This window comes from Lepisosteus platostomus, chromosome 7, assembly GCF_059453375.1.
Source record: "Lepisosteus platostomus isolate fLepPlt1 chromosome 7, fLepPlt1.hap1, whole genome shotgun sequence".
Taxonomy (NCBI): domain Eukaryota; kingdom Metazoa; phylum Chordata; class Actinopteri; order Semionotiformes; family Lepisosteidae; genus Lepisosteus; species Lepisosteus platostomus.
The window spans coordinates 54,657,772-54,685,227 of NC_142617.1; the positions used below are offsets into that span (position 1 = coordinate 54,657,772).

At 37.0% G+C, this 27,456-nt stretch overlaps 1 protein-coding gene across 2 annotated transcripts; it reads right to left on the reverse strand.

Moving 5' to 3' along the window:
* On the reverse strand, positions 1–27,357 carry prmt2ip (PRMT2 interacting protein). 2 transcript variants are annotated; one of them, XM_088641284.1, is made up of 5 exons: positions 27,108–27,357; positions 10,921–14,115; positions 5,964–6,001; positions 4,611–4,704; positions 1–3,715 (listed from the first exon to the last, which is right to left on the reverse strand). In XM_088641284.1, exons 2-5 carry the CDS (start codon positions 14,072–14,074, stop codon positions 2,532–2,534), a joined length of 4,470 nt encoding a protein of 1,489 aa, XP_088497410.1. In that variant the 5' UTR covers positions 14,075–14,115; positions 27,108–27,357; the 3' UTR covers positions 1–2,531. The 2 variants fall into 2 exon arrangements, with proteins under 2 accessions (XP_088497410.1, XP_088497409.1); XM_088641283.1 differs by lacking the exons at positions 4,611–4,704; positions 5,964–6,001.
* Between the last annotated feature and the right edge of the window lie 99 nt (positions 27,358–27,456).

Here is a 27,456-nt window from a genome sequence, read left to right on the forward strand (position 1 = left end):
TTTGTTTAGTGATAATTTTTATTTTATGTAATCATTACAAAATGTTTAGATACGGAAATATATTTTACAAACAACGGGTGTTAAACATTTTACACACACAACTGCCATTGCCTTGAAGAGTCAATTATAAAAAAAAATGATTGAAAATGTTTAAGTAAAATGTTACAAACAATAAATTAGAAGTATAAACCGCTTGAAATGCAAATAAATTTATATACAATAAAACCCGAGTTCCTAGGAATAAATTGCTTGACTCAATGGCAGACGACCTTCATTAATTCCCAAATTATTCGTTCACTACAGGTAACACTTCTATTCTATATAATAACTGACTGGATTGAAAAAAGTATACTTGTATTCTCCCTTACAAGCAAGACATTTCTAAGACAAGTTTTGTTTTGTCTACTTAAGAATGTTAATAGAAACAGGACTAGCTGAAAATGAAACATTTGGATGTAGTCCACCTAATTAGGGGTGCTGGTGTTTTCAGGGACTGGTTTTGGCCTTGGATTTTATTGCATTTTCTCTAGCTGTGCTGATATGAAGCTTAAGACATTCAGCGATGGGGAACTACAAAATAAGTCGCAAAATAGAGTTGTTTAGGGAAAGAGAAATTGGAGCCAAAATTGTACTTTATTCCAAGCTTGACTGGAAAGCCTGGTGTTTAAAAGTTTGAGATGGTTGTCCTCAGGTACAGACCACCTTCTGAAAGAGTAGCCCGATTTAGATTTCACCCAACTGACACATTACAATTCAAACTGAAAAAAGGAGAGACTCGGTACGAAAGATCCCATTTGTGGGCTGAAGGAACTGACACTGTGAATCTCAAAAACATTGTAACTGTGCACTCACCCCCCAAGTAAAGGGTTGGATAATGTGTCCTCGACACAATTTGAGATTTGAATAAGACAGGAATAAGGCGGGATGCACAGAAATAAAGTATTACAGCTCATCAGCACTGTGACCCAAAAGCAGAACTGCATAAAAGTTTACAAGATGATGGATTCATAGAACCATAAAAATGCACCAAAAAGAAGTAGTTTACTGTACAAAGTTTAACATGCTTCCTTCGTTTTCTGCTATGTGTGCTAAATTTTCACAACACTCATTCTGTACTTGCACACCGTTGTTTCAGACATTGATAACCTTCCTATCCTAGTGAAAAGTTTCTACTTCTACTCTTCCTTAACAAAAAGATCAACAATGGCTGTTCAATACATTATGCCTTTTTAAATGCTAATACAAGCACAAAAATGCACCCACATTCCATGTTCCCTCTCTAGTCCTAGAACCTGCAGGATCTTGAATTCATACGTTTTTGGATATGCGTCACGACTCCACGCCATCTTCACAAAACCTGTTTGAAGTCACATTTATTTCTGCCTGGATTATGAAAGCTTTTTCAACTTCAAAATTCACCAGTGAGGTAGCAAAATGTGGGCGCATTGTCTAGAAGCAAAACTTACAACAGTTTGTAACACTGGAAAGCAATGCCAAAAATGTCACTTGTGCACACTAACCTTTTGTTTTAAATTTGGATTTCAAGATGACTTTGAATGAGAGGAATGTCTGACAGTTGTGTACATCAGCATGTAAAATGCATGCAAGAAACATGTTTGAACATGCACAACGTGTATGGAGCATACATTTCAATTTGCAGACATTTCTTGTCAAGATAATGTGCAACCTACTTATCACTGCATTTTTGTGCTTCAAATAATTTTATATTGCGTTATGAAAAACCTACTTCTTGTAAATTTGTTACAAGCTACACTGTGCCATAATAATACAAGTATAGAATCCTGTTGGGGATTTGACTTGAAGTATACCAGTGAGTTTTACTTCTAAATGTAGCTTTTGTATGCTGAGTAATTTTGATGAGTCAAGAGTAAAATTCTAAAATGAATCCTCTGTAAAGCTGTACACTGCTCACTCATCTTGGAGAATCAATATTTACAGGCTAAATCAATCCCTTAATTGAGCTTGAACTCCTCTTTTGGATGCAATCTTTACCACCTCTTCCAATAAAGTCTACAATTCTGCACTGAAAATTCTAGAATATAAAAACGATCACCCTTTTTGTACTTCAGTAATATGACAACTAAAAATCTAAGGTGCTTTTAACATGCTCCAGCACACACCCATAAACCCTTCAACTGAGAAAATACAGTACTGTTTAGATGCTTTTTCTTACAGTATTGATACTTTCATATTGGCTTAGATTAATTTATTGTTAATTAGTAAAAGTAAAAAAAAAACAGATTTACTTGAAATTGTTTACATGATTCTTCAAAGCATCTTTGCATATTTAAATGAAACACTGCATATTTGTTGTAACATATAGGTCTGGAGCAGTCAAAAATGTATTTTTGCCACCTTTAGACAACTATTCAAGTCTTTCACTTGATCAACGCTGAGATTTATATTCAGGAAGTACGCAATTAGAAATACAATAAACAAGTACCAGTTTAATATGTTCCACCGAATTTCACCAGAGCACACTAGATGCAAACAAGTCCTTCAAGAGTTCTTCAATCCTCCACTTTGAGCCATCCTTTCTTGTAATCCATTAGAAGCTCCAAGTAGTACTGCCACTCAGGTTCACTGTCATACTTCACCTCATAAACAGTTTTCAAAGGATTTGGGTGTGGCTCATATACACGGACCACTACCCCGCGGTACCACACCTCAGACTTATCGTTCTCCTCATACAAGTGTCGAATTCGCTTCCCAACCAGCTCAGGGTACTTGGTTTTCATGGCCTGTCTAACCCTTTGGACAGCCGACCGCACCACTTTCTTTCTCCGTCGTTGTGCACTGTGATGCAGCACACTGTGCTGGACAGTTAGGTAACGTCGGAATTTGATCTGCACCATAGAATTGCGGAGGTGCAAGACCTTTGAGGTACTGCGTGTGGGGCGCAAGGCTTCCACAATACCAGGCACTCTCCTCCTTTGCTGGGACACTCTTGGACGGACTCGCCCGGATATGTTCTTCTCCCCTTCCTCTACTTTTCCTGCAAGACCTTTCAACTTATTGTAATGCACGTGTATTTCAGGGTCTGACTTTGGGCAGTAATTTGCATCTCTTTCTCTGGTATCTCTTTTAAATTTCAGTAAAACACCTGAGTGGTACTTCTGAAACACCGAGACCTGTTTTTTTGGTGTCCCACTAGACACCACCTCCTTTGATGTCAGTTCTCTTGGTAATGAAGATTTCCTTTTATCTAAATGCACCAGGGCCTTTTCTGTCTCTCCATCACTATTCCCTGAGGAAAAATCATCCGACGTAACCGGCCCCCAAATGGAGGTGTTCTCTGGTTCCTCTTTTATCTCCATTATCTTGGAGGAAACATCCTCTACCTTGACTTCTAGCTTTTCAGAGTCCCCATTGAAACTGCTTTCCACCCTTTCCCAATCCTGACAAACTGAGTCTTCTCCACTGGAGCTTTCCGAATTACCTGTGAATTTCATGCTACCACTCTGACCTAAACGTGCTTTCCCCCAAAAAGTTCTCTTTAAGGCACTTTTCCGTCTGCCTTTTCTTCTCGGCTTCTTGAAGTGAGTCCCTCTTCTCAAGTCCTTTAAGTCCCCAACTGTTTCAGGAGCTTGTGAATTTTGAAAGCCTTCTGGTGAACATGTCCTGCTGGGTGGTTGGAAGCTATCTCCCAGATATTCTTCCTTCTCCGTTTTCACGATGGCGTCGACCTCTTTCCCTGGAAAACAATGCAGACGCACCTATCAGTAAGCCTCTTAATTCTGATACCTAGGGGAAAAACTACAGGGAAAATAACCCAGAGTAATTTATTACTGGCATTAGCAAAATAATATTTCTAATGAGGAGAAATCTTTAAACATGTTTATTTGTACAGTAAAACCTTGCCCTTCCCCATCCTGTGAAATGTGAACATCAGTCTACTGTTGTCAACTTATTGAAAATTATTTAGCATATTGAGGGGCCGTTTGTGTGGAGCTGCATGTATAGAAATGGTTTGTTTTAGAGCATTGCAGTGTGAATATCTCCACAAATTAACAGCAGATAAGGGCAGTTTTAAAAGTTCTAGACCCCTCACATCACTCTTGGCTTTTGTGTGGGGTTATTCTGAGAAAAAATAGATGGTTGTTATGGCTCTAGTGTGAAGCAGATGGAAAATAATGCCTTTATTTGAGAAAGTTGCTAGGGAAAATACCTTTCTATTTGCACAATGCATTTTTGCAGATTACAAGCTTTTTCAAGAATGTAATCCTTGTAAACTGGCAAGGTTTTTCTGTAATTTTAGGATATTTGTATTTTGGCAGAGCAAAACTAATGTCAGAAAAATTATGACAATGGGTGTATCACATTGGACACAACCCAAGGGTTAATACTTGCAGGACCACTGTGCACATGACATCAAAATCACACAAGATACAAAGAAACTATGCAGCTGTAATTTAAAAAGTTAGTTGCCATTTCAGTTATTAAAATAAAAAGGAACCATTCTAAGTTTTAATAGTTTACTCTCAGAAATAGTCTTAATTCGCATTTACATTAAAAATTGCACTTAAATATTGATCAACATCAAAGCAAAATGTTTTCTGAAGTTATGAAATCCATTGGACATTTCTTACCAATAAAAGCTTTGTTTTTGTAGTACCAATAAAGTCCCCACATTTCAAAGACATTTTGACACAAATCTAAGACACTCATGCTGCAACAGGTCATCTGTGGAATACTTTACTCTTATTATCTTCCCAATTTATTTTCCTGAATACCTGGAAGCCAACACACCTTGCATAAAATATTTCTCAAAAGCGACAGCACATTCAAGCTTGATTACTGCAGTTAGACTGCTCACCACAACCCCGTCACCACTTTCAAAGAGCATAAAGGGTTCTGGGTAAATGGGTAAAACTGATTACATACAATTTGGAGTAGCACACAGCTTCAAACATTAAAGCATTCAAGTTCACTTAGTAGTAATTTTAAGAACCTAAAGACAGCGGTAAAAGCTTTTTAAAATTTTGCACAGCATTATGCGCAATGTCAATCTAAAAAAACACTGACGATGACCAGACAAGATGAAGTGAGAGGAAGGGCATTCATCATTTTCAGTCCCAGATTAATGAAAGTGGTCAGTTCATGATAGGTACAATGTTAAAAAGACAAGCACAGCAATATTATAAAGCTTTATATACTATAAAAAAGAAACTCATACAAAAGGTAGCTATTAAAACACCCTTTAAGACATTAGCAACTAGCCCAGTTACAATCAGATATCAATTGCATTTAAAACACTTAAACAAGTGTCCAAGGGCATACAGAAACCAATGTTCACATCACTGGTCTTTATAAAAAAAGAGAATACTTTCAAAAGCAGAAAAACCAAGAATCCCTAATTTAGGATACAGGTAGAATGTTCTGAATACATGCACATTACAAGCCTCTTAAAGGGTTCTCCTAGAACTAATGACAGGTTTAAAGCATAAAGGTTTTAAAGAAATTTTGAAAAGAATAGTCACGTCAATCCCTTTCGCGTTTTTACACATGGTGTTTCATATGTGAAATACTGTGAACCGAAGGTCAGTTCTGAAGCATTTTTCTCAACACCAACAATTAAAAATTGCTTCAGTGTTATATAGAAATCAATGACTAAGCAATTCGCTTGATTGTAGCCCTCAAGCAATTGGAACAATTGCTTTTGTATATTGGCATTTCTTACAAGCCTACTTCTCAGAACATTGTTTGTAAATGCATCACAGGATTATGTTATCATGTTTGTGAATTGTAGAAACAGTCCTTTCCCGCTGGTATGGCCTAATAATTTCTGTATTGATTAAATGCATTATTTTCACCTTCCTATTTCAACAATGTATACATGTTCATCACATCTTGAAAATGACCTTGCAGTGTCCACAGCTAAGTCTGAATGAGGTCTGACCTACACTAAAAGTGGTTCTGGAGGAAAAAAAAATAAAAGATACCTGGACTGAGTTTTGGAGGCCAGCTGGTGAAGTGGAATCTGCAAGAAATAAATGGGATTTCAAATAAATTAAGTTCTATAGAATACCTTTAAACTCTTGAAAAGGCAAGAACTGAACTGAATTTAGAAAAAGGCTCGAAATTTTCTGAAGAGGGGTGGTCACAAGTCCTGTTGGCTGGCTTCAGCTAGAAGAACCATATATTTTCTTCCAGCACCAGTACAGAAAACAAGCAGGTTTGAGGACTGTGTAAAGCTCTTCCTACGGCACTATGGTACAGAAAGGTAACAAAAAGGGCACTTTAAGACTAATATACAGCACAAACAGGGCCTTCTATCTCGGTTTTGGACAAAGGTGCAATTCATTTTTTTGACTGGTCCCCCTGGGCCAAACAGGCTGTTTATATGTCATTAAATTAAGTGAAAACCCTAATGAAAGTTTTTTTTTTTTCATATGCAGATGTGGAAAAAGGATCCTTTCTGTTCCCATCATCAGTATTAAAGTAATATTTTCATTTTAAATTGGATATTATTAGTTGATTTTTTTTAAATGAAAGTGTTATAAAATTAATCTTCATAGAAGGAATCTCATGTAATATACTCTTCATAGATCAGCAAAAACTAAATAACCTTTGCATATTATATTCTATTTCATTGAAAACAAATCAACCAAAAGTCAGATCACCACAGTGCTAAAACACCGACACGGAAAACAAATTTAATTTACTTTTGACAACTATCGAGCTACTTAATACTTTACTCAAACATTTTAAAAGGCTTTTATGAGACCTGAATAATGTTATTTATGCAAACACTCCAACAATATCAACTGTGCTAATGCATTTACAAATATTTTAACTTAAAAACCTGACAATAGATTATGAAGAACGCCTCACTACTATTTTACAGTTTACGATAGTTTTCCTTAGTTCTTAAGTTAACATTTATAGGAGTGTTCAAAATCAGCGAGGCACTTCAGTAACAGATAAAAATGTGCAGTTGTGCAACGTCAAAACCAGACCAAATTATCTCTACAAATCTTTCTGTATTTCTGCAAGGAAAGTGTCCGTTATGTATGAACATGAGATATCAGATATGAATCACTAAATTTACATTCATTTAGTTGATGGAAGAATCATTCTCAATTTCATAACTGAACATTGAAATACATAATGTAACCTCTTACATCTACTAAACCTGAAGATATAATTCCAATATCGAAAACAAGAAAAAAAGTGAGCATTGCAGATTTATGCCCTTTAGACATATTGCATCAGCTGGATTTCTCTGTGAATTTAAAATCCAGGTTGCATAACCAATTACATGACTGTGGGACATTTTAGGTGCTAAAGTTTAAAGATTTGACCTTGGTGAATCAATTACAGAAGACTAAACATGATTCAGTCAGTTAAATGATTTCTAAACTGTTAATTCCATGTGTTGTACTAACAAGCACAGATTTACAGATTTGTATGCTATTATTTTAAACAAATTCAGTGTAATACCTTCAACGAACTCAAGAAGCCTTTTGAATTATGCAACAAACCATTTTTAAGAGCTTTCAAAGTGTCTTTGGTCATTGGCATAATATTTTATATTTAAAAATGCATCTACTTTCAACCCAAAAACCCAACTTCATACATTTTGAATACACAGCATTAAGTCAATAATCCCTGCAGCTTTCTATAAATTTACATGAGTAAACTTGGAACAAACTGCAGATTTCTAGATTCATCCAATAGATGACAAATAAGATGTGGGATGGGTATAGCATCAAAAATCATCCAGACGAGTTGAGACAAGTTTAGTGACTAATTTGAGATCGTAATCCTACACATAACAGGTTTCAAAGCACTGAAAACTGTGATGGGCCCTAACCTGGGGCAAAACCTGCAACTTCACAGGAATCATTTAGGTTTATGTTCCCCCCATAACATGGCGATATAGAAGTAACCATGAAAAATCATCCATGTTGTCCATTTTGTATACTCTCATTAAAATCAGCTACAATAATTTAATATGCAAGGGTATGCTTTCATCATCTCGTGCTTTTTAAGACAGATGGACCTCTGCAGGTTATTGCAAGGCTAATGGACTACTTTTATACTTTTTAATAACTTTTCACTAAAATTGCTTTGTACTGGAGAACAGCATAAATGATGTATTAAGAATTATTTTGTGTGGGTAATGTACTGTATTTTCAAGTGGTGCAATACCCGAAAAACCTTTTTGTTTATTTTTACTCGATACACAAGCATCTACAGAATGCACAACTCCAGGATGTCTTAAACTTTGTAAATGCCCGAAATGAGGCTCACACTAACAGGTCAGGGTGATCCAACTTCAATTTTTAAAAACGGGTTTGCCTGCAGGTTTTCTAGGTTACTATAGCAGCAGTACCTGAAGAGCAGGTAGGTGATGGTAAATGATATATTTTAACCAATAATGAGCTGAATTTAGTTATTAAAAGCATTTGATCTTTTCAACCCAGCTATGGCAGCAGCCATCCAGGACAGGAGTAGGTCCACCCAATATTAGATACAATCAGTATTAGATTTGGCAACAAATAGTCTTTACATGGGAAGGCACTGCTGATCACTTTCAGTAACTTCTTTCCAGTTTTTAGTTTTCTTGATTTACCTGCATAGTCAGTGTTTTCATCTTCGAAAAAATAAATGTAGGTTCAGGATCAAAACTAAAAATGTTTTATGGAAAATTATTTTACGCTTTATAAAATACAAAGTCATGAGCTCATAGCTGCCCTATAGTTAAATCTTGATAAAACAAAAAATATCTTTAATTTACTTTCAGGTTGGACTCAAGTGAAGCTTCCTACCACAGTAAATCAAGGATTACCAATACTAGTCATGGAAGACCAGCATCTTGCCAGATTTTCATTTTTAAATTAAGCGTACTGATCTAAATCTGGAAGTCCAATTTAATAGTCTCACTCAGCATTTTTAGGTAGGTGTGTTTTGAAGGGAGTTAGAATTCTTGCACACACACCAGCCCTCCAGGACCAGGATTGGAAAACCCTACATTAAGTTCTTAAAATGTTGCCAGCAAACCTATTACAATTAAAAAAGTTCAAGAGCACGTCTAGATTAATGAAGCAACACAAAAGGGAAGCTGATGCATCATGGATTGAAGTATGACAGACCAACAGCAGATGTGATAATCACAGGCATGTCGACTTTCAATTTCTACAGAGATGTACTTTCTTTAAAGGAGTTGCATTTTCTGTTAAAGTTGACAAAGACAAAACTATACAATGGCTAGCATACAGCCTACAGGGCTCAGCTACCATGCTTTTCAAAAGACCCACAATTTTGAGCAAATCCTGCTGATCAAAATTAAGTAACCTAAGATGCTTTTTTCTGTTATTCATGCAGTACAAGGTCATTCTGTTTATAGAAAATCCAAACCATGATAAATGATACTGCTGATGTTTTCTGGCACAAAAAAAGGGAAGTGTTTAAGGGAAAGACTACATAACACAGAGAATAATATGGCTCCTGTCCCACATTTAGACTAGATATTCAAGGTTACAATGCATGTTAATGAAAAAAGTTTAATGTAACTTTGTGCCACTGACTACAAAAACTAAAGCATTTTTAGTCCCAGAACTCATCACTAGCTATTCGAAAAATGTTCTTATGTATGTAGTAATAGATGCATTGGCAAATAAAAGACAAAAATCAAGTAGCTTTAATGGAACAACTTTGGCTTATGAAACTAATCACATATATAAATAGTGTCTAATTCAAAGGGTTTAAAATGTGACATTTCATAAAAAGACCTTATATTATTCCTTTATTCTACCAGGCAACTCGGGGAAAACGCTCATTTACAATGACCTGTAAGACCTATTTATACAGCAGAGCATCTATTCTAATTGCTTGGGTGAAGCTCCTTGCTCAAGGGTACAGCAGCAATGCACTGTATAGGATTTGAACACACAATCCTCCAGTTCCAGGTCCAAACCCCAGCCACTATTCTACACTATCATTAATAGTATTCAAGAATTAGAATTAAAAATAATTAAAAGTATGTAAAGGAAAGATCACAAATGCCACTTTTAATGGAGTCAAGATTTTTTTTACTTAGTAAAATAGTTTATCATTAACATTGTGTAAATATTTTTCTTCCGTTCATTGTCACCCAGGGATATCAAAACCATTTCATAAAATGAAAATCCAGGAAATGTGACCATCATTTCCTTTTTCACCTTGTGAATACTTTAACATACTAGTCTCCTTCATTGGCATTTTTTTAAATTCCAATTGTTAAACCCAATTCAAACAAGGACTCAAAAACAGCAGACAAAAATTAGTATCTTATTAAACCGCAAAGTCTACTAAATGTAATAAAATTGCATTATAACAAACTATTTAAAGAATCTGAAGTATTATGATTCTGAGTGCAAATACTTGTGTACACAGAATAGGGTACCTTACACTTACCCTCTTAGTAGAATCTAATTTAACAATTTAAAATGTATATTGGCAAAGCATTTTATAATATTATACTGTATATACACAAAGCAATAACACTTCCAATCTAATCAGTCGTCCCATACTTGTTAAGATGCTCACCTGAGACTTGACAATCTTACCAAATACATAAGGATTTAACTTGATAAACCTGGTAGGGTCAGACTGGAGGGTATTTCAAAAGCACTGCGTTTTCAAAGGAATGACTATAAAACAAACATGCCTCTACAGGCAAATAGTTCCATTTACAGATACTGCTATGCAATGAAAAAATATGGCTAAATAAGTATTTAGTGGTTAAATACAAACTGATCTAACTGTTAAATGCAACATTGCAGCCTGACTTATAAAATGAGCAATCACAAAGAAAAGAATCAATCAATTAATTCAAGAAGACACTGATAATGTAATGGGGGCAGAGCCCCAAGAACAAAACTGCATTCCAACATATTTATTACAATAGCTCACCTAGGTGTTTTCTTACACAGGAGTGGTAGTACAAGTTGAGCACATCGGGGTAAATGTCTGGAAGCTGTTTGAGAGATAAAAGTCTCCTAAGCTTGGAAGAACAGCCACGCTTCTGAAGCTGTGTCAGGAGTCTTTCTTCAGAAAGTGTTGTGGGTCTGAGTTCAACACGATGCTCCTGTAGAACCTGATCAATAGAAGAGCCTGGAACATTAGGAAAAAGAGACTCCTTCACCACCACCATTGGAATGAAAATGGTCCCTGTTCGGATAACATGGGGGAAAGGGCACTGCTTCTGGGAAATATAGTCCTCCAGCTGAGAAAGGACACGTCTGAGTGCACCAGCGATATCTTCAAATTTCAACCACACTTCCCTCCCTATGGCACCCATAATACAGGATATGTTCTGGGTCTTAGTGGAAGGTGACACAGACTCAGAGTTCTCCTCAGTTTTTGCAAGCCATGCTTTCAATTCCTCGTCGGATGTTTCGGAAATAGAACTGGCGATCAACCTGCAAAGAGACTGATGGAGTTCCATAAAGTGGTGTCGAGCATGTCTGGTTGTCTCACTATTGCTCTTGGTCTCAGGAGATGCTGAAGGGGCTGAAGGTATTTCCGCAGCACTTTGAGTAGTATTTTTGATAACATCAGGTAAGATTATCTTAAAAGTGGGAAGCTTGAGACAGTGAGCAGAAATTTGCTTAAAACAACTTATTTTTGATTCACTGGGTTTATGGGATAGTGTCTCTGGATTTGGAGGTGGTGATGCAATAATTTGAAATTTCTTTTGCGTGAAATTGGATACACTGACAGCCCTTGAAGCTCCGATGTTACCGGTCACTGCCGATTCTCCCAAAACTCCATTTCGCTCAGTAGTGCTTGAGTCGGTCACTGGTAAATTCTGATTTTCCGTTAATGATTGGACCTGGCTGCCAGACTCACCAGGCTTTTTCACACGGAGATCAAGCACTGTGTTACTGTGAGGACAATCCGATGCACTTGTCGCAGCTTCAGCTTCTTCTTTTTTGACCATTTTGTCTTGGATGTCATGCTGCAACTTATCACTCCTGTTGTCACTAATCTTTAATGAACCATTTTTGCCCTGCAGGTTGCTTTGCTCTGTGCTTACATGCTCCATGGTCTCACGTTCCTCCAAATCTTTTTTGGACAGAGTTCTTGTTCCATTCTCCTGCATTCGTTGTTCAGGTTTGTGTGTATCTGCACTAGAATGTGACCCACTTTTTACAATGTCTGGTAGAGGTAGCATTCCTGAGGCTTCTAGATAAGCTTTGTAAGGGGCCAAGCTAAAAACATTGTTGATAACTGGCATGGGAGGTGAAGGAGGAAGATGGAGCTTATCCATTTTCTTTCTCTCTTGATTGTTGGAAACTACAACTTCATACACATCTTCACCGCCCTCTGGTTCCCTACAAGGAGGTGACATAAGTGTATTTCTCTCTTCAGAATCTTTAGGGTCTTTCAATTTGTAATTACTGCCATCAGACACCTCATGTTCTGCCAAGCCTGAGATATTCTGTCTAGCCTCAGGAACAGTCATTTCATGAGGGTAGCCAGTTACACAGAAAGGTATTCCTTCTTGTGGGCTTGATACTATTCTGGAATTTACAACCATCTTTTGCTTTGCAAGAGGCATATTCTCTTGGTTTAGAATAACTGTACGAGCATGCACAGGATGAAAAGCACCAGATGTATGCTGCTGCCTATTAAACTCTCTTGGGGGAGACATTATTCTGACTTTTTCAGAAGAGAAATCCATTGGCCGATCAGAGAGCTGCATTTGAAGAGGAGCTCCAGATACTTCAGAAAAAACCCTTTTACGTCCTGAGCTTGGTTGAATTTTGTATACTGGATAGGGTGCAAGTTCATAATCCCTGTGGAAAGGCACACTTGTTGAAATCATGGGATAAGGGATTGGAACCTCAGTATAGTAAGGTTGAGGAACAAGATACTGTTCTGTGGGATTCTGAGTACTCTTATTTAGTGTAGGTGAGGTTTGCTCCAAATGCTCTCCCATACCTTTGAAAGTTGTACCTTTTTCAATATCCAGACTTCCCTGAGGGTAGAAAAATACATGCCTCTGAGGTAGCTGGGGATATCTGGAAATGGAAGATCTTTCTTGGTAGACAGCTGGTGAAATCTGAGAGTGAGAGAGAGGTATCTGTTGCACTTCATTATAGTTTCTTGAAGGAGATGTGGGCATGCCATGATACATCTTAGAAGGAATCTGCACACTATGAAATCGCTGGGAAGAGGGACTAGAGAATGACCGTGCAGCACTGTTGTATGGCAAGCTATTGTAGTCTGCATCTATGAAGGATGGAAGCCTTATAGCTTCAGATGGGCGTATTGCATGGAAACCTTCAGAATTTGCCTCCTTAGGCTGAAATCTTCTGCTGGCATTTTGCTCAAACTGAAGAACCCTTTGCTGAATTAATTCTTCACGTTTATCCATGGGAGACATAGGACCGTAACGTAATCCTGAAACTGGCTTCCATTCCTCCTCGAAGGAACCATGCTGGACACTGTCAGTTCCACGTTCAAGGTTGTAACAGGCTCTTGATTTATATCCATGGTCTGTGCAGCAAGGACTCTGCCCATAAATAGGTTTAGGGATTGCTAAAGCTACAGAGCTTTCAGATTGTGAGGACACAGTGGCACTTCCTACAGCCAGCTTTCTTATAGCCACTGGAGTGTGTATTCCTTGCGTATTTGGGCTATGCTTGGAGTTTTCATGGCTTTTGCCAAAATATGCACATTTTTCTTTTGCAGCAATCAGGTCTTGCACAACTGCAGGATTGTTTTCTGTAGGAAAGCCAATTTCTTCTGATCGATACATAAATCCATTTGGTAATGGTCTCTCAGCGTTCAAGGGGTGAACAACTGGATTCCTTACTTTTGGCATACATGTTCCTGAGGGGTTCCATGGAGGAGGCAGATCTCTACCCTCCTGACCAGTCAGGCAGTAGGTGAAATAAGACCCACTGTAGTTTAGAGGATCTTCAAGGGAATATCTAGGGAGGGTCCCTGGCTTGCCAAGGCCAGCAGAAACAATGTGATCTATAGTCTTCTCTAGCCTGGGCACCTTGCTGTGGACCACAGGATCCATATAGCTCAGTGTCCGCTTACTGCTCATCATTTCTTTAGTCTTTGAGGCGGTCTAGCTGGAAGAATGAAGATCTGAAAAACAACAAAAAAGTAGAGTTTACACAATCATGGGGGAAAAACAAAGAAATTCCACTGATAAGTATAAATCATGTTCTTTTCTCAGAAGCAATACACATTTAAAAGGAGCTATATCTTTTTCCGAACTACCAGCTTCAAAAATATCAATTGCATTTTGACTACAGATCAAAGAAAAATGTTGGAAAGACTAGTACAAATAGCTTAATTTCACCAACTCCAATTCTTAAAAGAATGACTGGGGGGGGGGGGGATCACCATAATCTAGAGGACTGAGAAAGCTTAAATCATCTTGGCATGATTTTTACAGTTTAGTTTCATTCCTAGGGTTGAATTTTGAACTCTCCACTCTCCAGTATTCCAACAAAAAAAGACACTGAGTGTGCTGAAAAACATAAGAAATTGGCAAATATGTCAAATCAAATAGCCTTCATCCATAATCTATTTACATTTTCTTAATGACCCAGTTTTAAGGTTTGCTTGCCCCCACCTCCAGTTTTCACAATGGAATACTTAATCTTATTGTGATCCTTGGTAAATGTTTTTTTAATTAATATTTTAAAACAATAATATTGCGTCATTTAGACAATTTGATAAACTTTACATTATCTAGGTTAGTTATAGTATAGATAATAGATCTCCCCTGAGTCCTTGCTTAATGTTATGCAAGAAGAAAATATAACTACCCCTAATGTTGGCACTTTCCCCTGCAACACAACTCGCTGTATCACCTGCAAGTACATATCTAACACCACACTCATTCAAGGCCCCTCAGGACAATTCCAGATCACCCAGGCAACCTATGGCTACCTCCATCAACTTCATTTATTGTATCTCTTGCAGTAAATGCCCATCGACATTGGGGAAACAGGAAGGAGACTCAGAGACCGTTTCAGAGAACATGTTAGGGCTGTGAAGAGATTTCTCCAAGCCTATAGTTTCTCATTTCAACTCTGACAGCCATGATCACAATGATCCCTCAATCTGCATTCACAAAGTAGGGTTTCTTAACTCCTATAGCAGAAAGACATCAGAAACTAAAGTTATCCTGAAACTTGGTTCACACCTTCCCCCACCTCTCAACAGACTTGTTTTCTTCTAATTCTCCCTGTTCACTTGTAGGTTTCGTTTCACACCTCTCCTCACCTCTCGACTTCGCACCTCTTGATTGGCCACTCTGCCTCCCCCCTACCCCTGGCTCCTCCTCTCTCCTGACTTTTGTTTTCCAAAGCTATATTGTCTTTGCTTACTGCCCTATCTTTCTTACACCCGAAGAAGGCTCCACAGCCTAAATAGTTGTGGTTTCTTTCTTCTCTTTTCACCATGGAATAAACCTATTGCTTGTTCCTTTGCAGCCTACACATGCTGATGTAGCTACCCACCTGAACTACCCCTTCATTTGCATCTTTAATGCAACAATGCAATCCTATTTAAACTGAACTTCAAAAAGTTAGTTTGAGATTTGACACAATAAGTAAAGCGATTCTGTGTTATTTTAAAAATAAAATAAGATTTTACACAACAGTTCAATCAACTGAACACTTCTAAAAATGTTTTTTAAAGTTTATTCTATTCATCTGACCCTGTGTCAGCCTCCAGGATACCCTGAAGATCTACAGGGTCCATTGTGTTAAGAGCTTTACCTTAAGATATTGGCAATTTATGGAAATTCCCAATGCTTTCATCATGCCACATGTTGAAATGTGCCATATTAAATATTATTTTTATAAACTGTGCAAATGTCTTTTTCTTATCAGACATAAATCGTCCTTGATGGGTTCATTAACAGAACCTAAAGATAAACAGGGAAGGAAGAGACCGTAAAATGGTTAGGAAAATATTGAATTTCCTTCAGCCTATAGCTTCAAACATATTCAAGACAAATAAAAATGTACTACAACAATGTGAAAACCTCACTTTTTTTATAAATCAAACCTAGAAATATGCCACTACAAATCTGAAAACTGCTAACATATATATACGTGTAAAGTGGTAACTGACCTTTCTTTTTTTGTTCAATTTCCTTCCGAGGTTAAGACGCCCATATGAGCAATTTTCCTAGTAAACAGATAATCAATACCTCAAATACCAATAAACCAAAGGAATCGCATGTCTAAACGTGGTCAGCCTAGAGTTTATGGCTAATGCTTTTATATTTCAGTTAGATTTTTGTCAGGAACCTTGGCCAGCACAAAGGCCTGGAGTGTCAACTAGTTTAAAAATGTTTTGTATGCGCTTATAGTTAAATGTTTTTCAGCAACATATGTTACTGATACATAATCTTATCAGATGTTCTCAGAATATTAAGTGTTCTGCCTCATTCTTTCACACAGAAAACTGCAAGACTCCATAAAGTTACAAATCAAACTAAGTGCATTGTTAAAAGTACATTACAAACTGCAAAGAAAAGGTCAAAATCATTTTGCTGGTTTGATTTTGTTCATTGTCACAGTTATTTACACCACTGAGACAGTACAAGTTACATTTCATGCCAGTTAATGGCAAACAAAACCCATTCCAATCATATCCGTCTTGGCATGTTAATGAATTATAAGTTTTTTTACAAGGTAATGAGAAGACAAAGAAATAAGTTAATAAGATATAATGTGCTGTTATGAATTCTTTTTTTAGCATTTAACAAGATTTTAGTGTGTTTAAGGGAACATTAAAATACAAAATAACAGGTAAATTGACAACATGGAATTATTTTTTCTCAGTTTGAGGTCTCGTAACCCTGTGGTGACACAGGCCACTTTTTAAGCTGATCAGGACACAATCACTGAAAACTGTTTAACATCCTGAGCAGCTGAACATTCTTTGTAGCTGGTCATCCTGGAGTCCAAAGGTATTCTTTCTTCCTGATGGAACGGCTTGGTTCCCTGCGCGAGTTACACTGATACAACATTCCTTTCTTTATATGGTAACACAAAGGTCTAGTCGCTTTAGTTTGTGCATAAAAGGTACTCCACAATGTATATGCTTCAGAGTTATGGTTTATTGAGACTATATCTCTACTTGATTTTCCAGGACCCTTTGCAATAAATTTAAAATCACATCAAACCACAGCGACCTCTTGCATCTCCACATGTTTTCCTGCATAGATAATCACTATGTCTAACAACAGAATACACAGAAGAACGGGCCTAAGACTTTTAAATTTGGAAACCAAAACACTGGGAATAAAATCATTCAAATCCATTTTATTGAGCTTGACAACACAGGATAGCAGACTAATTATTCTGCCTTTGAAATTCTTTAATTTTGGAAACCATGGCATAAAACTTCATCACAGGTATACAGCATCAGATATATCAAATAACATCCTATAGTAACCCAGATAACTGGGAATAATCATGCTTATTCAGAAGTAGTCTAATATAGTAGAGATTAACAGGAAAGGAGATGGATATGGTAAATCATGCAGAGATTAAAACCATTGAGGGAGAAATAAGAAGCCAACACTACATAGTTGGCAAAGGCTATTGTGGAAATCAACATTGTAATTTAGCAATGAACAAGTTAAATTTACAAATGTTATGGTTAACGAATATGCAGTCACCTTTTTGAAATCTATTATCAAAAGATAATTTCAGTTTCTACATTTGCTACAATAAAACAAACATATGGCATCAGCAAGGTTAATTTTTACACTTCGAACTCTCTGTGGTCTTGAATGGAAAATAAACCCACACATCTTGGCTCCACCGAGTCAGCTCCTTAGAGACAGGACTCTCCGGTAAGCAGTATGTCTCAACTTTCTCCACTATTCCAACAAAATAAGACTGAGTGAAGAAAAACATTAGTAATTGGCAAATAAGTCAAATCAAATAGTCTTCATCCATAGCCTATTTACATTTTCTTAATGATCCAGTTTTAAGGTTTGCTTGCCCATACCCCCAGTTTTCACAATGGAATGATTAATCCTATTGTGATCCTTAGCAAATGTTTTTTTTTAAATGTAGATTTTTTTTAAAATAACTATTTTAAAAATTAATAGTGATTAATAGCAAAGGAGTTTAGAGAAGGTGACTCCTTGATTTCCTTAGGGATAGAGTTCCTGAACTTCCAGCGAGTTCCAGAGAAGGCCCTCTCACCCGTAGAGTACAGATGGGCTTGGGGGACAAACAGGAGTCCAGAATTAGAAGAGCAAAGAAAAAATCCTTTCCTTTGAGGGACCAACTTCAGCCCAAGGCCAGAACTTTGCTCACTTCTTAGGCACTGACAGAAGAAAAACTGGACATAGCTGTGATGATTAAGTACATTCTCATCTGGACTACACCCAGCTGAATGTTTTGCTGTGGGTGAATATAAATTCAACATTCACATTATAAATCTTGAGAATTAAGCTATTATTCTAAAAACAGTATCTAAATATTTCCTTAAATTCAAATGTATTACAATTGAAATAATGATGGGACTTCAATTTTATGGTTGGCTACAAATAAGTAATACTGTAAGTTAATATTTTAACCATTTCTGTTATCATCTGTGTAATCCCATCTGTATTCAGACCTTCAAATCATGGAAGCTTTTTTCACATATATTTTTACTCGTGTATTAATTTATTTTGAACCTTTTAGTACTGTGTCAATAAAACCATTGTTTTCTTTTTAACCTGTGCATATCTCCTTATGTTATCCTTGACGGACTTCTGAAAGCCATAAAGAACTCACATATTTACTGTTTCAATGTCTAATTGTTTTAGTTAATTCATGGTCATACATATCTTAATATTTCAAATCAAGCAAGAAGAGCAGGCATCCACACAGAGGTGTTGGTTCTTTTCCAACCATGTCTAAACTGGTCAGCAATATCAGGAGTCACCTATAGCCACAACAAGAGCAGACAGCCAAATCTATAGCAGATATAGAAAAAAACACACACATATCTGCTGTCCATGTAGATATGAGTATGCGGGGGAGGGAGGGGAGACCCAAAGAAAATAAAACTACAACCACGTGTGATGGAAAAGACCACAAGGGTTGTGGTTTATTTTAAGTGAGTACTGATGCTCATCTACCACAGATGGGTTGGTAAAAAACCACGGGTGGGCCCTCAGGTGTTTTGAGGTGCTGCAACAGAACACTAGAACTTTAGTATGCAAATGTTTACATATCGGAGTCACAAACTGCTTTAGGGTAATGTTGCCTATTGAAGGACAAGCAAAGAAAAGACATTACACACGTTGAGGCAGGACTCAACAACATGATATTGCTCTCCCTACAGTACTTCTCTTTAAGAAGAATGACTCACTATGAATGACTCACATACCTGCTTAATCATGCTTGAAGCCAAAAGGTAGCATTTCACACGAAAAAAAATTATTCAGTTGAAGGTTTCTGGCATTTTGCCTTCCAAGCATTTTTGGGAAATGATCAATAATAAGAAATCATCAGACACCAAATTACTACACGTTGAATATTATACAGTATATAACCATGGCTGGAGTACTCTGTAGTGGTCGCTGAACCAAATTCAACATGTTTTTTTATTCGGCATACTGTTATAATTCCACATGCATGCAATCACAGATCTAACAAGTAAATTATATAATTTGCTTCAATTAGAAAAGTATTTGAACCAATGCATTCAATAACAAGATGCAGTTATTAAAACCTTGAAAATAAAAAATACATTGTGACATTAGATTTTAATGGACATTCCTAAATGCCGCCACAATGTAAACAAGCCTGTATTTCGACCTAACCATTTAAAATAAGTAATTTTTCACAAATAACTTTAAATCATTGTAAACTGGTCATTTTGTGCTAAACCAGACAGTTCAGAGTCCCTTCTCAACTGCACGGAAAATAAACTTGACAGTAATTTTATATTGAGATATCATAATGAGGCACGAAATACTGCTTACTGTAGTATTGCTTTGCTCATTTTTAAATGTTTGCTTAGCCCACAATGATTTTCTCTGCATAACATTGTGTTTTACCAGTGTTTGATATTTTTATCAACATTTTTAATTATAAATAATATATTATTTTATTATAATTTCTATAACTGCTATAATTAACATAGGTTAAGACTGTTCAAGTCGCAAGTGTAGTCAATTTCTAGGAGCAATTACATACCAATCAGTAATAATGTGAAGGTATGACAGAATGGATTTAAAATAACTGAGTGTAGTTTTTCAAAGTTCCCTTTAGCTTCAAGTGATCGGCACAAACTTCAAGCTTTAAAAGAGAAAATCACACATCACAACATGGGGTGAAGTAGTAAAAGGGACAACTGAAAACGGCTGAGAGAGAACAATGATACATTCACTGCAATCATGTTTTTCACCTTTTTTGATATCAAGGACTGAAGTGCCCAACATATGCAAAGCTTAAGACCTCCCACTTCCCCTTGACCTTTTCTATTCTACAGCGCTTTAGCAGCCTACAGTATAAGCCCTTGCGGTTTCCTGTGCAGACTACCACATTTTTTGTTAGTTTAAATGCTATCAAATCCTGTAAACTAAAAAAAAAAGCTGTTAAACTATTGTGTTCACTTCTATTAGCACCAACAGAACCATGAAAAGGATATAAAATGGAATCCTATGAGGCGATGACAGTGCTTTACACCTCAGTCTCTGTGGTGAAAGATCTGGGGGACTGCCAGGTTACACTTAATTTTTTCTACAGAGTGTTAAAACCTGTGCACAACTAGAAATCATAAATAAAAATGCTGGTTCCTCTTAATGGTAAAAAACATTCAGTAGATACTAAATACTTAGAAGTCCTCCACTAAGAATTTATTTATTTTTTCTTCTGACTAGTGTACTGATAGGGTGGAGCAGTGGCACTGTGGCTAAGGGTCTGTGCCTGTGGCTAGAAGGTTGCCAGTTCAAATCCCGCAGCTGGTTGAGGAATCCTACTCCGTTGGGCCCCTAAGCAAGGACCTTAACCCCAACTGCTCCAGGGGTGCCTCTGACCCCAAGCTTTCCTCTCTCTGTCTGTCTGTGTGTCTCATGGAGAGCAAGTTGGGGTATGCGAAAAGACAAATTCCTAATGCAAGAAATAGTATATGGCTAATAAAGTGATCTTATCTGATTGTTGAAAAAGAACAGTTATTCTCCAAGCAAATTCTCTCTCTGTCTTACTGCTATCTGCATGATTAAGGGCAGTCTATTTGCATTGCATAAACAAGGCAAGTCATAACTTCTGCTGTTCTTTGCATTGACTAAAATCATGTCTTTATTAAATCACTAATTTTGGCACTTTTTACAACTCAAATACTAAACATTGAGCATTTAGCATTTTATGAATTTGCACTGATTTGATCTCAGCACTTCTTGTTACAAACTCAATCAAGCCATCTGTTCTAGGACCACATACTGTATACAGTGAAAAGCTCTATGCCAATAAATCTCATTCAAGAGAAAGAAAATGTTCTGGAGAAGTACTGCTGTACTCAGGCGTATAACAGATTGCACATTTCAATTCTGCATTTCTGCTTAATCAGCTTAGTGGTTAAGAATTTTCCTTCTTTTTAAAAGAAACAATATGCTACAAAACAAAGAAATGTTAAAGTATAATTATATAAGAATCAAGAAAGAGAATTCGTAAGATTACAGATTCTAATCACAATTCACTGCTGCATCCAAGAAAAAATGCTCTTCTTGCACACAAAAGGTAAAATGTTTTTGAGTAGAAAAGGCATACAGATATGGCTAGCCTATGACTGAACATCTGACTTAGGAAACAAAATATCCAAATAGAAGCATAAGCAAAATAAATAGAAGTTTTACCTCCTATTAACTGAATTAAAGGCTTTACAGAACTGAGTATTCTTAATGTTTCAGGCTTAACTACACTATGTTCTGCTTCCCTAATTTCTGTGATGCTCTTAATCAGCTATTATTTGAAACTTTATCTAAATATAGCGCTTGAAACAAGAACTGCTGCAAAACGTTCTGTAGTACTTCATTTTAACTACTTATGGACTGAACTTTTGCTTTTGTGATAAAAAAAAGAAGATAAGTGCTCCCCTATGTAGGGAATGCTTCCCTACAGTATAAGAAAGTAGTTCACAAATGTTTTCTTACTTGTACAACAATATTAGCAGGCAGGCAGAGAGATGAGAAGTGTAACATTCATAGAAAAATGATTCAGCTACAATGGCTCACGTTGTATGAAAAACATACTGGTGGCAATTTCCACAAACAAAAATATTTTATTTCTGTGTTGTGAGACTCAAAGTTAAATTTTTTTAATGTTACACAATTCACAGATGGACCTTAGGGAGGCTAACTCTGGACAGTGACCAGCTGGACTGTGCAGTCTCATGTATTTTGATGCTACTTTGTAGTTCTATTAGGCCAGAAGCCAGGATTAGAGCTTCACAGACCTTTTCAGCTAATGGGACTTTCAAGTCCCAACAGAACTTAAAAGTTGTCACAAATTTATGTCACAAATTTTCATTTAACTCCCTTGCAATTTCTACCACATTGCCTTATTTTTACTCTCTGTAAATGTTTTCATGAGAACATGACAGACCATATATAAAAACCCAAGCATTTAACTGTAACTGCTGGGGACCTGATACATGTTTTCAAAATCTTTAAAGGCACTGACTAATTATACCCAGAAGGCTTCTTCAAAATGAAGTGTGAAACATGAACCAGAGGACAAAGGTGGAAACTATGCATTTGTTCAATTGAAAATAGGATGCAGTTCTTTACCCAAAGGATTGCAGGAGTATGGAACAAGCTACCCAGCCATGTAGTTGAATCTTAAATTAAGAAACAGGCTGGATGATATTCTTGGATCAACTATATGGGCCAAATAGTCCATTCTCATTTGTAACCTTTCAGTGGGGAGGAGAACAGAATGATGGAGCCAATTCATAGATAGGGATTATTAGGAGGCCATGATTGTTAAAAGCCAATGTGAAACTTGTTCCAGGATGCTGGGGTCACAGCCCTTATCTTTTCAGAAAATACCCTAAGATTTTTAACGACCACAGAGAGTCAGGACTTTGGTTTTACGTCTCATCCGAAGCATGGAGTATTTTTTAAGAGTATAGTGTCCCAATCACTATACTGGGGCATTACGTTCCACACACACTGTGGGGTGAGCACCCCCTGCTGGCCTCACTAACACCTCTTTCAGCAGCAGCCTTAGCTTTACCAGGAGGTCTCCCATTCAGGCTCACATCTGCTGAGCTTCAGTGGGTTGTCAGTTGGGAGTTGCAGGGTTTCTATCTTATTAAATTGTCATCTCCTTACATTCTTGTGGAATATGGTATTTGGGTTACAGGCATCATCCAATTCAGTACTTATGTCAAAATGTTTTAATAAAATCCACATTAAGTAAAACAGCTCTCTAGCTCACTGATTTTAATCCCCTTATAAATTCAGTAGAAATTCTGAAACAAAACTGAAAACAAGAATAATGAAGCCACACCCAAAAACAATAATGATCCTAAAAAAAATGGAATCGCCTTCACTGGCTTTGTTTGAAAAAAAGAGCCACAGAAATGAGAGACCAAATAGGAAATGTCAGACCAATAGATATAATGGAAATAACTTTGAAAAGTAGATCTTAGTTCTTGCTATGAAATGCCCCCAAGAATATCACTGAATTACACAATATCCAAAGTATGCAAAGACAAAAATTAGGCATTGTAAGAAAACAAACCTGTCTGAAAGAGAATGAATGCAAAAAGTAATTTATTGTACACAGAAGATGAAATACAGCACTCAGCAATTCCATATAAACTATTGTGCCAGGAGAAGCTTCTAAAGCAATTCTCAATGATACGTTCTATAAGTACTTATTATATAGCATTCTGAATGAGAAATGTGTAAGGTCACCTCATATCAGAAACAGGCTACATGATCTTAAGATGAATCACTGTTCCTACACAGACCAACAAGACGAGTTAAGCTCCTGTACCTTGTACCAAGTAGTCTAGATATCTTTACATTGTTTACATTCCAGATTCCTGAACAGATACACTCCTAAATTATTCCCTCTATTCTTTGTGGGGCAAGTGAAGCATGCAGACGAATATTCATATAGCATATTAACTGAGCTTTGGGTCCAGAGAGGTATACTCAGCAGAAGGGGATTCCCCGTACAGTGTTTAGAAGGGCTGTGATTGACTATATAGAAAAGCATAGCAATGTTGGCATTTTAAAATGGTAACCTCTAAACACTTTATACTACACTTTAAACTCCAGTCAAAAAGCACCAGAAAAAAAAATAAAGTTGTCTTAATGTTGTGCATTTGATAGAAGGGTTGAATACAATAATGATTTTAGAACCACATCCTGTAAACTGATTACACAAGGCATTAACAAAGATATTCAAACTAAAGTGTAGCTAAAATGTAAGTGGAATCAGAATAAAAGTACTGCTATTTTTTTCTAAAATGAGAAAACAGATGATAAAAAATGCATCTGAACAAGGTTATGCAGATTAAAGATATTTGGTCCTAAACAGAAGTCAAAGAAGCAATGACAAAATGCAAACCAACAACATACCCTACCTCCATTAGATGGTGGCACTGTTACATTTCCTATAGACACAAGTAACAAGAGGGCAGCATGGTGGTGCATGGGTTATCATTGCTGCCTTGCAGCTCTAATGCACTGGGTTCAATTCCAGAACCGGGGTGCCATTTGCATGGAGTTTGGATGTTCTCCCTGGGTTTATGTCATTTTTCCTTTGGGTGCCCTAGTTCCACAATACCTACTAGAAGGCTAATTGGCTTTTGGGAAAACTGGCCCTGGTGCGAGTGTGTGCATCTATCTTTGTGGGCCCCGAGATGGACTGGCTTGTCCAGGGCGAATCTGTGCAAAAAATAGTGTTATTGCATAGAATCAATTTTATTTTCACAGTGCTTTAGTTAATGGCAAAGGAGATGCAACCAATACATTTAATTAAAATGCCTATATACAGGAGTCAAACTAGAACTTGGAGGTATCACTGTATTCTTTTTATTTGGCAGTCCGTTAAAAGTTTGAGGGTCTTCAATGTGGCTGCCTTAATTGCAAATATATTTATTTTAATTTTGAAATTGCAAACTGTTACTTTTTATTGCAAAAACAGCAAAAAGGGAAAACAGGGATCAGTGAACTACATTCATAGCAGTCACTATTTCAGCCCTCAAGTGAAACAAGCCCATCTCTGAGGAGCAGTCAGCCGGACCTGGGTCAGCACTACTTTTGGAAACCAGTTGACCCACATGACAAATCAATCAACCTCGTTCAATGCAATGACAGGCCACCCAAAGCAACCATACAAAGCCTTTCCTGTAACTGAAATCATATCAGCTGTCTACTTTTAAATGTATTAGGAGCAGTAGTATTGACATCTGTTGACCTCTTTACTGTATGTACTTCAACAGCTCTAAAACTGGTTTTCCATTTAAAAACTCAATTAAAATAAAATTGCAGTGCTAGCAAAAATACAATGACATTCTAACAATAGTGGTAATTAAACCCAAGCACTGATATCCTAATGTGATTTACCTAACCTACAATATCCACCATCAAGGAAACCACAGCACCTGATAGACTATGGTCTTCTGCCTTTACTTTGTAGCACACATTTAAAGCTGAGTTAGTTTTTTTTTTATAATAAAAGTTTAATAGAAAACCAAGGTCATTTGCAAACGGTCCCATGAATACATCACAGCTACAGAGCACATGACTACTTTTGCATGAAAGCTCTCTCAAGGTCCACATGCAAATACGAGTATGGAAATTTCATCATAAGAACACATCATCACTCCACCAGAGCGCTGACAATGCTCTACGGTGGACTATCACCTCGTCCTTCATTGCACTATTGTTTTTCAGGAAAACCATTGAGCCCCATACAGTACATTGTGAGGGACTAGTTTAAAGGATACTTATAGCAAGAACAGGCTCCGTTACAAAAGCATGAGAATAACTGTGTATTTACCAATACCACGATTGATGCAGTTTACATTTAACCTTTTAGCACACACTATATTTGTGGTCATGCAAGCGACCATCTGATCCCTTGTACATTGGACTCACAACGACTAAGATTTTACCCTGTTTAAACAAGACTTATGCAATCATTGATGTGATTAAGTACATTACATCATCGCACAAATAGGCAATGACAGGGTGATTTTCAAACTTTTCAGAAACAGGAAAGTCTATCAGTTTTGCAGATATGCTCTTAAGTTAGAAATAATATTTACTGTAAGACCTCCAACCAAATACGGCAAAATGTTTGTTATTATATAAATCGCGTTTACAAGGGGCAAAAGGGTGCAAGTGTTGCTCCATGAATAGCAGTAGTTAACAATGATACATTATAACGTTGTTGTTACGCGATTATACAAGACAACGGTTTTTTTTTAGCTCATGTTTTTTACGTTTCTACGTTTGAATGTAGCGTTACACTTAAGGGAAGCCACTGCCCGTATCGGCTTTATATTTCCCGATATCTTTTCCCCCCCCCTTTCAAAAGTTGGAGTGTAAGTTAATCTTTAGTAGGGTACAAGCTGTTTACCTAGCGCTCTGTAAACCTTTTATCAAAGAAGGCTTCTGCAATGTTCAGGTCACAGCTGCCTGCGAATTATCCTTGCATTGCCAACGTTTAGTCACGGCTTAGCGTATTTAAGCAATTTCCTGGTCAAGCGCGAGTTAAAACGTACCATCACCACTCTGTACCACTGTATTTAATATATATATATTGAAATGCAGTCTTCGACGCTAGTCATTAACGGTCATTTGTTGCCAATTAAATCCAACTTTAAATGGAATTACGTGAGAACCCCCCACGATCCCACGAAAGAAAAAGTAACATACTTGGTTTCACTCAAAGACAGTCCTCTCACGTGGAAGATAATTCACCAAGCAGAAATGATTGTACAAAGTTTCTCATAAACACAATAAACTTTCCGCAAACGTTTTCATCAGCTGAAACACAGGATTTCTTTATCCTTCTAAAGCAGTTCGTCATGCACTAAAATAACTTAATAAAACTCCAAAACAAGAAGAAAATACATACCTTTGCACTGCTAGTTTTATTCAAATAGCGTTGTAAAGTTGTATCCATAAAACACATTTTTCAGTTTAATAAGTTTATTAACCTGAATATAAGGGTTTGCAAGTGTTTAATATCGACAGCCTTGAGTTCCCCAGAGCAGATAATTAGATCCACATCGCTGCTCCACTGTTTAGACCAAGCACTTCCCTGCGTTCATGTACTTAATCCTCCGTTTCTTTCTCACTCCCCACCTAACTCTGAGTGTTTTGCTCAGACTATGATTAGTCCCGTGACAGTTTGACGTAAAATCAACCAATTAGAAGAAGACAAGGAGACAAAAAGGAGGGCTTCCTTATCAATCAGGCCACAG